The sequence below is a fragment of the Mirounga leonina genome, unplaced genomic scaffold (assembly GCF_011800145.1).
Source record: "Mirounga leonina isolate KUSES-001 unplaced genomic scaffold, KU_Mleo_1.0 Mir_53, whole genome shotgun sequence".
NCBI lineage: Eukaryota > Metazoa > Chordata > Mammalia > Carnivora > Phocidae > Mirounga > Mirounga leonina.
The window spans coordinates 88,767,800-88,779,985 of NW_023270807.1; the positions used below are offsets into that span (position 1 = coordinate 88,767,800).

General features: G+C 37.6%; 1 protein-coding gene across 1 annotated transcript in view; it reads left to right on the forward strand.

Annotated features, from left to right (window-relative positions):
* Positions 1–12,186, forward strand: part of PEX7 (peroxisomal biogenesis factor 7) — an 84,072-nt gene that overhangs the window by 8,877 nt on the left and 63,009 nt on the right. Inside the window, exons 4-5 of the mRNA XM_034990754.1 lie at positions 8,231–8,308; positions 8,681–8,789. Coding sequence (XP_034846645.1) covers positions 8,231–8,308; positions 8,681–8,789 — 187 coding nt within the window. The remainder of the gene's footprint in view (positions 1–8,230; positions 8,309–8,680; positions 8,790–12,186) is intronic.

Genomic DNA, 12,186 nt, shown 5'->3' on the forward strand with positions numbered 1-12,186 from the left:
GGAGCCTAGGGTGTATGTGTTGGATTCTAACACACTAGAATCACCTAAGGACCTTTTAAAAATTTCATACCCAGGTCACAAATGTCTGGGGGTTGGAGCCAAGCACTATGTAGCTTCCCAGATGATTTCACTGTGCATCAATGTGCACTGCTTTAACTTAATAGGCATTCTGTTCTAATGACCTTAATATGTATATTGTCTAATATCTCGAGGGTTGTAGATTCAAAATGTAGATTTTAACAAATATTTAATGAAAAGCGTGATTTGATTTGCCTTGCAAAGGGGTAAACTCAAAGCTTTAAAACTTTTTTTTTTTTTTTAAGGAAGAGAAAATGATTGTTTGAAATAGATGGAAACTGTAATGGAATATTTTTGGGTCGAGAATGACTTTCATGCATGACTACTGCCACTATATCTGTAGTCTGTCTGTCATGTACTCATTGTGGGTCTCAAACCCTGTGCTTGTCTCCAAAGCAGGTTGGTAAGTGAATCATGTCTAGAAATTAGAACACCATGGCTCCTACTTTAGGTCTAGTAAGAAACATATGTAGGAGAATGATACAGTCTTATTTGATAATTTTAAATCATGTGAAACTAGAAATTCTTTTTAGTTTAGTTACAATCTGATATCCAGTGAAGTTATCCTGTGGAATTATTGGCAGAGCTATTTAAATATATTTAGAATTTATGTTTTATGTGAGACAGCAATTTTATATATATTTTATATGTACATGTATATGTATATGTATATATATTCGTATGTATATATTTATAGTTATCTCTGTATATATTTGAAAAAGGAACAGTGGAAAGATAATCCAAAAGCTAATAAAAGTGGTTACCGTTAAAGGGAAGAAATCAGGGGAGAGGGGACAAGGATGGACAATTTCTCCAATATAATTTGTATTACACTTTTGACCTTGGAACAATTGAAATATTTTACAAAATTAAAAATCACCATTTAATTAAAAAAAAAAGCAATTGCTAAAAATTGAAAACAAATGAATCAATCTAGTAGTATATCAAATTGGCTTCGTAACCAGGTATTGAAAATAATTACTTCTAGTGACTTTAAAAATACAGTATTGTGATTGTCCATAACCTAATGACATATGTCTGATAAACAAAAAGAAGTGCAAAGAAGTTTTAAACTGCATTCAAAAAGATCAGTATTGTTATTTTGAAACTCTTATATTATAGAAAGACAGTTATCATGTGGTTTCACTCATATATGGACTATAAGAAACAGCGTAGAGGATCATAGGGGGAGGGAGGGAAAACTGAATGGGAAGTAATCAGACAGGGACAAACCATGAAAGACTCTTGACTCTAGGAAACAAACTGAGGATTGCTGGAGGGGAGTTGGTTGGGGGATGGCGTATTTGGGTGATGAGTATTAAGAAGGGCATGACATGATGTGATGAGCACTGGGTGTTATATGCAACTGATAAATTATAGAACTCTACATCTGAAACTAATGATGTACTATATGTTGGCTAATTGAATTTAAATAAACGAAACTCTCATATTGTAGGTTAAAGCAGAGCAGTAATTATGTTATCAGAAACCAAAAATTTTTATCTAAGAGAAAAGTGATGAGAATAAAGAAGTTAAAAAGAGACATTTAATTTTATTGAATGAGAAATATCTGTACATTAAAAAAAACAAAAAACAAACAACAACAAAGAAATATCTGTACAGACTCATGATTTATTTTTCTCTGTTTAAAAAAGTACATGTGTCCTGGTTCTTTGGACTATAAAGACCAAAAAGTAATGATAACTCAGTCACAGTAAATATCCCTAGTGTCCAGATTACTGCCTCTAAATACCATTTCCCACTAGAAGGAACTGGGATCTTTGGAGAGATAGTTGATTCCAGGACTGAGAGGAAACATACAAGATGAATCCAAGACATCTTCTTGTGTCAGAAAACTATGAAAGGCCACTGGGATCACATCAAAAGTTTAGAAGAGACAATGTGTAGAGAGACCATACACTTATATGTATATTTCCACCCATTACATGAGTTGTAATCATTAAGAAACAACAACTGGTCACCACTAAAGATTACTAGGACAGTGGACGCATTCTGAAAATTGGTAAGATAAAGAATCAAGGCACTAACCCTGCCTTTCTTGTATAAATTTTATTGTGGAATAATCAGACGCTTGATGTGGAAAATTTCTCATTAACAGAATTCTGGCTAATAAATGCAGAAGGAATAGCGTAATTAGAAAGTCACCATTGAGTATCCCCAAATGAAGTAACAACTGTAGGCAAAGGTTATCCATGGATGCTAAAACATTAATTTAACATTGATACATCTTCTGAATAGTTTTAGGATCACTAAAAGTGGGTCAACCAGCCATTATACACCTAATACAATAGGAAGCTAAAAAAAAGATTGAACTGAATGTAATCAAGCCTCTAGACCTAACTTCCAACTTAAAGGAATGGGAAGGGTAGAGGAAAATGGTAACACCATGAGGAAACAGCCAAATCCAGAGTATAGAAGATTCTTCAGGACCATTAACTTTGTGTCTTCAACAATTATAAATACCATGGGAAGGGTGGGTGGGAAGAGCTAGGTGGGAGAGGACTTTCCTAGATTAGATCTAAGAGACAACAACTAAATGTAAAATGTGGATTTTGTTTGGTTTCTGGTTCAAATAAACCAACTGTAAAAAGACATTTTTGAGACACTCAGGAAAATAAGAATGTGGACTGAGTTTTGGATGATATTCATCTTTTTAGGTGAATATAGCCTTGTGCTTCTATAAGAAAGGAAAACATCCTTACCTGCTTAATTAATTATGAGTGAAGTGGTTTGATGTTATTTTTTTTTAATTTTATTTATTTGACTGAGAGAGGGAACACAAGCAGGGGGAGTGGGAGAGGGAGGAGCAGGCTTCCTGCGGAGCAGGGAGCCTGATGCAGGGCTCGATCCCAGGACCCTGGGATCATGACCTGAGCTGAAGGCAGACACTTTAACGACTGAGCCACCCAGGAGCCCCAGAAGTGGTCTGATGTTAAAATACTCCCGCAGTCAGTCGGTAACGGGACAGGTGAAACAAGGTGGCAAAATGTTGATAATTATGGAAAGTAGGTGATGGATACCTGGGGATTTATTATGATATTTCTTCTTTTATGTGCATTTTAAAATTTCTATAATGATAAATTAAAAAAAAAACTTGTTTCACATTACAAGAAATATGTAGCCTTTTCTAATCGCTCAGTAATTAAAAGTCAGGGTCCCTTTCCTTTGTATTGATACAGACAAGTATGAGCACTCTGAACATAGTTTTTATTTGAGGGTTTTTAATTAAATAGACCAACTTAAAAAGGGCAATGCTATACAGTAGATTAAAAATGAGCTCTTTGGGAATTGGTTTCAGTAATAAAATTTGTCCTCTCAAATGGTGGTTTTGATAAGGTTCAGATTTCATAAAGCAGCACAAAATATTGTTCAGGGTTTTTTTTTTGTTTTTGCAGTTTCTCAATTAATTTTCTTCACCACTGCCAAGAGTAATTACATAAGATAGGCCTTTAGAGGACCCTGCTTTTAAAGCATGACTGCGTACCCCTCTTTTTTATCCTTAATCTGACCATTAAGCCATGTCCACTGGTTGAATGGGAGTGGTGGAGGAATTGGGAATAGGGAAAGGGGGGGAGACTAGACTGATGTGAGATGTGCTCTTCATTCAGATTTGTCTCTCTGCCCCTTCATCCATTCCAGAAACTTTGATTAACCCTACTGTGTACAAGGGATGGTGTGAGGCCTAGCGGGGAAGATGAACAAGTCAGGCATGGTGTCCTTGCCCTGCTGGAGTCCTCGTGCCTCTCTAGGGAGGGGGGCTGGAGCTCGCAGGTTATCTCCTTGATAATGTGATCAGTGCTGGAATGTATGGGGAGCTGCAAGAGGAAAGGATCTTGTCTGGGGAAGGGACCAGGAAGGCATCCTTACATCTGCAGGGAGAGTAGGAATTAACTATTCAGATGGAGAGGCCAGAGGAGTAGGGTTAGAGGCAAAGGAAAGTGCATGCTTGAAGGGGAGGGATTGAGCCTGCATGCCTGGAACAGTTAGCATCTTGGCTGTTAAGCTAAAATCGGTGGAAAGACGTTGAAGATTTTTAAAAATTTGCCATGATATATTTCTTGCGTATGAAATATATGTAAGCTGTAAAAATGTATAATGAATGCTTGCATATTCATCATCTGACTTAAGAAATAAAACATTCCTTATGCCGTTGGAGCTCCTACTTTACAGATGCTATTTTTCTTCTATCTACTTTTTTTTTTTTCTGATTCTATCGTCTCCCTCCTTTTGTTTTTACGCCCTTCTTCCCAGGAGTAACCACTAATGCTGAATTTCTATTTCTGTTTGCTTTTCTTTTTAATTTTACAGCATATGTATGCATCCCTAAACCATTCATAGTTTTGCATGACTTTGACCTTTGGGTAATAAGCAGCAGCATGGTTAAATCTCAATGTTGAGTGAAGATGGTTTAAGTTGCAGGAGACCCATAGTATGAAACCGTCAAAGGGCTTTCTACAGGGGAATAACGTGTGTGTTTATGCAGTGCAGATCATGGATTGGAGGTGAGCAAGGATGGATGGGGAGAGCAGTGGAAGGATGCTACCTACAGTCTAGGTGGTAGCCAGCGTAGGCTCAATGGCTGTAGCCTCTTAAGAGAAATTATAGACAAACTTGTAACCATGGTCCTTTAGGTTCTTGTCCCTCCTGCTTGACCTTTCTGTTCTTTAAACGAGACAAGCCTGTTTTTGCTTCAGCGTCTTTTCCTGTTCTTCTGTCAAAGCCTTTCCTCTTAAACCTGTAGAGTTCTGTCCTTGCTACACTCAGGTCTCTGCTCAGGGGCGTCTTCCCTGACCACTCTATCAAGAAATTACTCCTTCTCCCTGTCGTTGTTTCCCAGTCTCCTTCCTTGGTTTTGTTTTGCTCTGTAGCTCTTCTTTAAAATCACAATCTGAAATTATTTATTTATAGCCTGTCTATGATCCTTGAGGGCGGGGACTTTATCTGTCTTGTCTAACATTGTACCCCTCTTTTCCTTGTGTCTTGTACATAGTAGGTGCTTAATAAATACTTGTTGAATGGACTAGTGAGGTAACTTGAAGTTGGGATAATGGAATCTACTCATCCTTTTTTGACTGTCTCCCAAACATCTGTCTGCTGTAAACTTTTTTTCAGAGCCTGAGGTCAATGCCCAAACCCTGTTCCCACTAGACATTTCCACTTGACTATCTTGCTGTCACTTCAAAGTCAGTAGGTCTAAAATTACACATTATCTTCTTTCCTCCAGTCTTCCCATTTTGTTAATGCCACCACCACCACCAGTCCCTGGGCACAAAACCTTGGTGTTATCCTGTAGTGTTCTCTAGTCCTAATCCCTTGGGTGCTATCTATGCCTGTGTATGCCTTTGGGGGAGTTTCTGATCACTGTTTTCATTTCTGCTTCCTGCTATTGACATTTTAGCCAGGCCTCAAGGCCCTGCTTGGATCCTCTCTTCTGGGTATCAAGCTGAATTTTCCATCCCAGTGCCCATTTTGTACTCATGTCTATAGTTTGTTTGTTTTTTTAAACAATATCCTGGCTTGTACTGTTAATTACTTACCCATATCCTAAATTGTAAACACAGTCAAACACATAAAATATTTATTGAGTTGCCTTTATTTCCTTCCCTGTTGTCCCATTTTTAACCTCACCATGTGCGTCCTGTCCTTAGTTTTGTCCTAGTCCTATTGCTTGCACTTCGTTGTGGGACTGATAATAGAGCTGGCAGCAACAGGGCCATCAGCAGAGTTATCATCCCTCCTATCTTTTGTTCTCACTAGGGCTGGGTTCTCTCTGAGCCTGTGGGGGCCCTTGCAGTTTTGCAAAGTGAGAAGTCGTAAGGTGTCAAATCTTACATCATGCGGGACATGTGTGGAGGCAGTGGAATCTGAGATGTTGATCTTAGTTTTTAGTTATATTTGTTCAGTTACCCTCTGAAATGAAAATAGTAGCTCTTTATAACTACTTAGTGGTGCAGATTGTGAAGATAAATTTAATTGGAGAAATTATTTTAACTCCCATTTATTGAGTGCTTATTGTATTGCAGTGAGCATAGACATACAAGATGGTTTTGCTCACATGGCGGATCTCCCAGAATCTAGCAGGTATTTAACACAAATTGTAGTAAAATACAGTAAATGTTAAATTATAAGTAGGTACAAGATGCTGTTGTATGCACGGAAGGAAGCATTGAGGGTTTTGTCGAGGGGAGGCTTGTTCCATAAAGGATGTAATGGGACCAAGTCTTGACAGATGAATGGGAGTTCACTAAGTTGACAGGGACTTTAAGTTCTTGGATATGGATAATTTGTGAAAACAAAATGGAATCAATGTGGGCTCTGATGAAGGGTGATACCTGTGAATCGCCAATGAAGGGCAGGCTTTTATTTCCTTAATATTGCAGCCCAAGGTCATTCCACTTCAACAGTGCCCTCAAGTAGCATGATGTAGAGACAGCCTAGTGTGGTTACTAAGGGTGGACTCTGCAGTTAGGCTACAGAGGTTCAGAATTCAGCTTTGCAACTTACTAGCCTTAGGAATTTGGACAATTTAAACTTTTTGGGTCTTAGCACAGTATCTATTAATGAGATAAAATACGTAAAATGCTTATGACAGTATCTGGTATACCACAGGTGCTCAATAAAGGTTCGCTATTGTGCTTATTTTTGACTGTTCACATCAGCCTAGAGCAGGAGTCGGCAAACTACTACTCATGGGACAGGGCCCAACCTAGTGTGCTCTCTGATTTGTAAATAAAGTTTTATTGGAACACAGCTATGCCAACTCATCAAGTATCACCTTTGGCTACTTCTGTGCTCTCCCAGACTGACATACAGAAACCAAATGGCCCATAAAGTCCCAAATTATTGCTCTTTACAGAAGAAATTTGCCATGCCCTGGCCTAGAGGATAAAATCAAACTCTTTAGCTCTCAAGATCTTCAATGACTACTTCAAGGCTCTCTTTTTCCGTCCATAACTAGCAGATGGCCACAGCAGCTCTTTGGTTTTTGCTGCCCTTTCTATAAGAGGTGCTCTTTGTTGCTGGATTGTGGTTTTTTGAGTGTTCCGACTGATCTTCTCTCTTCTACATGAATATGGACAGCAGCAGGACCAGGACTAGGATCGGGTGGGTGAGGCACGCACCTTAGTTACACAGTTAAGGAGGACCCCCAAAATTCAGTAGTCAGGTAATGTCTTACTGCAATATTTTAAAAAATCCCAATTCAAAAAAATCTGTGATGAGAAAAATATCAAAGTTTTAAACAAAGACAGGCTCAGTATTACTGATATTTTTTAAACTGAGACTCCACCCTGGCTAGCCACAGTATAGAGTAGAAGACAGCAGAGAACAGGTAACCCATACTTAAGCCACAGCAAACTGCAGACACCCCTGCTTCCTACATAAATATGGTAGCTAGAATTTTTAAGATTCAGAAGAATCTGCTGGCTGGTCACATTTAGTGATGTATACTCAGGTCCGTGTCAGGACTACTTTAATTTAATAAAGAATAATTATGCACGTCTTTTGTGGAACTTTGCTTACAGTAGTGATCTGTGTATAATCTGTTGTATAAAATAACAATAAAAAATATTTCCGTAAGTTTTCAAATGGTTCATTTGAAATGGTTCACTGAAAGCAGTAAAGCATAGATTAGAATAGCAGCATTGGATAACTAAAGCTGTTTACCAAGAGATCTGAAAGGATTACGGGGTTCCTATAAGCTTTTTCTAAGAAAGGACAGATAAGGATATTAATTGAATTTTAATGCTTTCTGATAAACACTGACCTGGCAAGCTTTTTTAGATGACTAACTTTCTAATCTGCTTTGACATTTCTACAGGGTGCTGCAAACAGTATTTGTTGGTAGGTTAAAAATATATATGATTTGTTTTAGTGAAGGAGGTTTGGAAATCATCTGTAGCATTCTATTAACATAGAATGGAATCTTATCTGTAAGGAATAGGTCTGGGGGAATGGACAAAATGACCTTTCCATTTCTCAGGCACCATGTTGAGATTTGTAGGACTTTATTTGATGTTTCAATGAAGTGAATTAGTTGTTCTAACTGGCTATCGCTGTTATAAAGAGATAAAATATACTATTGAACTTGATGCTCTGTTGCTTTCCAAATGACACATTAAAATGTTTTTAGGTCTATAGTGTTGACTGGAGCCAAACAAGAGGTGAACAGCTTGTGGTGTCTGGCTCATGGGATCAGACGGTCAAACTGGTATGTCAGCATTACTGTATTTAAAACCAAATGTTCTCTTCCACAAAGCTTCCGTTGAATTTTCTTTCTTTTCTAGGACGTACTTCTATATCTTTTCAATTACACAGCTAATTTTCTTTCCAAAAAACTATATTAAAGCATTTATTAGAATTTAAACATTTTTAACCTTTTGGCTGTAAACAATTAACTCAGCATTGATAATTTTGGCCCCTTAAATACCATTTTGCTTTATATGGAAATAGACTTTAAAGAATCTTTGAGATATGTCTGTTACATGTGTATATATAAATACATAGATAGTGTATTATATATTATATATAAACATAAATTTGAATTTACCTCTAAGTAATTGATCTATTCATTTGTTTGTAGTGGGATCCAACTGTTGGAAAGTCTCTGTGCACCTTTAGAGGCCATGAAAGTGTCATTTATAGCACAATCTGGTCTCCCCACATCCCTGGTTGTTTTGCTTCAGCCTCAGGTAAATAATTCAGTATTTACCAAAAAAGCCTTACTTGTAGTGAGTGGTGGCTTTGCTTTCCCCAGCAGGTGGTGCTGTGTACTTGCGATTTGGAGGGGGAAAGGGCCCACTGTACTATTCTTTGTGCTCTGTAGATGGTTTCATTCTTCATCAGCCTCTAGATAAGAATCAGCCAGGCGTGGACTACTTTTCAACTATTAATGAACAAATATGGTTTGTCTTAGGCATATCATAACTGGTTATAAATCTTCCAAAATTGGGAACCGTTCTAGTTCTTTTTATTAGCCCCTGAGCTCCTTCCTTTAGATGGCATTATCCTTGGTTTGTTTATCGGAATAAAGGTGGCTAAGTCTGAGTAACAGTTACGAGAATGTGTAATATGTGCTAATTATAGATATTTGTGATGATTGACAAAGTAAAATGATCACTATTTTTTGCTTCTTTTGTAACTTTCAAAAAAATAATTTATAAAGAAAAAAAAATGGTATCCTACATAATCCCTATTCTAGATTTACCATAGGCATAGCGAGGAAATTCAAACAGCACAGAAACATGCCAAATAAAAAGTAAGTCCTCATCCCTCCCCCTCCATAGAACCACGGTTAGCTTTTTCTTATATTCCTCCATAAAAATTCCTATTCTCATTCCAGAATATGGAGTATAAAAATGAAAAAAATGTTTGAGGCACCTAGGTGGCTCAGTCGGTTAAGCATCTAGCTTCCGCTCAGGTCGTGATCCCAGAGTCCTGGGATCCAGCCTCACATCAGGCTCCCTGCTGAGAGGGGATCCTGCTTCTCCCTCTCCCTCTGCCTGCCGCTCCCCCTGCTTGTGCTTGCTCTCTCTCTAATAAAAAATAAAAATATTTTAAAAAGTGAAAAATATTTATGGGGAATATTCCTGAGGAAAAAGTCAGATGTCTTTAAGGGCTGAATTTGCTTAGTTGATGTTAGGTTTTATATGCTTATAGCTATAAGGCTTTTGTTGTTGAAATTATACAGGAAAATAACTTTATAATTGTGCATCAGAGAATCTCCCATCCCAAATTCATTTTCCCTACTGCAAACATTGTTATTATAAAACAGCTTTTGATTGTGGAGATTTCTTAGTAGCCTTAGTCCTATTATAGTTGAATTGAGAGAGTCATGCCACCATTCAGAAGGAGTTATTAGACTCTAGTTTTAAATAAACTTGATGGAAAAGAACATTCACCAATTATACTTTATGAATTTTATGTATGAATTTATATTATATACTTAAGCTTATGGAATTAAAACAAATTTAAGGTAGAAAAAGAGGTATACCATGTTTTTTTATTTGATCTACCACCAATAAACATTTGGCTAAAGAATTTTCTGAATACTATTTCCTTCCTAAAATCTCTGACACTTTAATATACATTGCTTCATTTTTCTTTTAGATAATTTATGTAATGTACGGAGTGCCAGTAAAGCTGTAAAAAGTGTAGGAATGAAACAAAAGTGAACAACTAATTGGCATAGGCAGGGCAGGGTTGCTGTGCTAGGCTGCCTCCTTAAGTCACTTTGACCCTGCCCCTGTGAACAAGTAGTAGGAAGGGTAAACCAATGTCTCCGAGTATTCCAATGTGAGGATTTATTAAATGACATCATCTGGGGAATATATACATAAATACAATCTATATGACACTAATGACTTTCGAAAGTGTTTATTATAGAGCAGCAACACCTTATAGATTAATCAAAACAATAACAACAACCTTCCCAGTCTAGATGATGTCAGTTAATTCTGATAGTGAGAATCTGGTAATGTTAAGGTAATAGTTATTTTAAGATTTGGACCTTGAAATGATAAATAAATGCACCTCCTTAATCTTTTAAATGGTTTCCCATTTGATACGTGAAAAATGATACCTATTTTTGTTTTGTTTTGATTTGCATATTTGATTACAAGGGATAGTGAATATTTTTTATATGTCCATTGACCACTATAGTTTTTCCTTTGTGAGTCTCACGTTCATGTTTTTGGCCCATTTTTCTATTCTGTTTGTTGTTGTTGTTGTTTTTCTATATTGATGGATGAGCTCTTTTTTATATTTAGGAATTAGTCTTTTGCATCTTATGTATATTTTCCCATTTTTTGTTTGTCTTTTAACTGTTTTATGTTGTATATATTTTTTTACTGTATATGTATTTAAGTTTTTTGGTAGCCAAGACTATCAATTTTTTGCTTAATAGTTTTCTGGCTTTCATTTAGGATGAATAAGGAATTGGCTCAGTGAAAAGTGGGAGGCCTTGCGTGGCACAGAAAGAGAGACCATTCTAGGCAGAGAGAATAGGACCAAAAGTAAGAACTTGGTGCATTTGAGGTACTGAAAGAAGGCCAGGGAGACCACTGCTTAAGAAGAAAAGGTAGTGAAAATGAGGTTGGGCAGTAGAGAGGCACCCAGATGGACACCTTATGGACTGGATTCAAGATTTTGGATTTTATCCTATGGACATGGGCAAGGCACTGAAGAGGTTTAAGCAAGGGAGTGATATGATTAGGCTTGCATTTAAAAAAATTCCTTCTGGCTGTGTGTAGAGAACAGTTGGGAGGTGAGCAGGAGCGAATGCAGGAAGATTAACTGAGAAATGAAGGCCTGGATCAGGATGGTGGCAGAAGAGCTGGCAGAAATTAGGCTGACTTGAGTGGTATTTGGAGATGATTTTATAAGATGTACAAGAGGTGAAAAGAGAAGGATGAGTAAAGAATAACTCCTAGATTCCTGCCAAGGATAAATTGGTGGGTGGTTAATGTCATAACAGAGGTAAGAAAGTTTGCAGGAGAAGATCTAGAGTTTTGTTTTAGAGCGCACTGAGCTCATGGCACACAGGGGGCTGTTGATGAATAGGTTGAGTTTGGAGCTGAGACATCTAGCCTCATGAATAAATTGTGTCATTGGCTCATAAATGGTAAGTAAAGCCACTGTAGTAAATCGGAGCCCCCAGGAAGGACTAAAGAGAAGAAACCTTAGACTAGAGTACAGGTTGACAAACTACTGCCCTCAGAACAAAATGACTCACTGACAGGTTTTGTGAACAGAGATTTAGTGGAACACAGCCATGCCCGTCCTTTTACAGATTGTCTCTAGCTGCTTTTGTGCCATAATGGCAGAGGTGAGTAGCTGTGGCAGAGGCGGATGGCCCTTGAAGCCAAAAATACTTACTGTTGGGTCCTTCACAGGAGATGTTTGCTGACACTTTGTATAAAGTGTCTTGAGGGGAGATAAAGCAGTGGAAGCTCTTCCGTGCAGTTTGGTTGTTTAGGGGAGGAGAGAAGAAAATACTAGGGGAGGAGGTAGAGTGTGTCTACTGTTGTCTCCTCATTTAATTATCCAGCACCCCCAAATAGGCAGTCAGTAAGATAATTGCTCCTTACT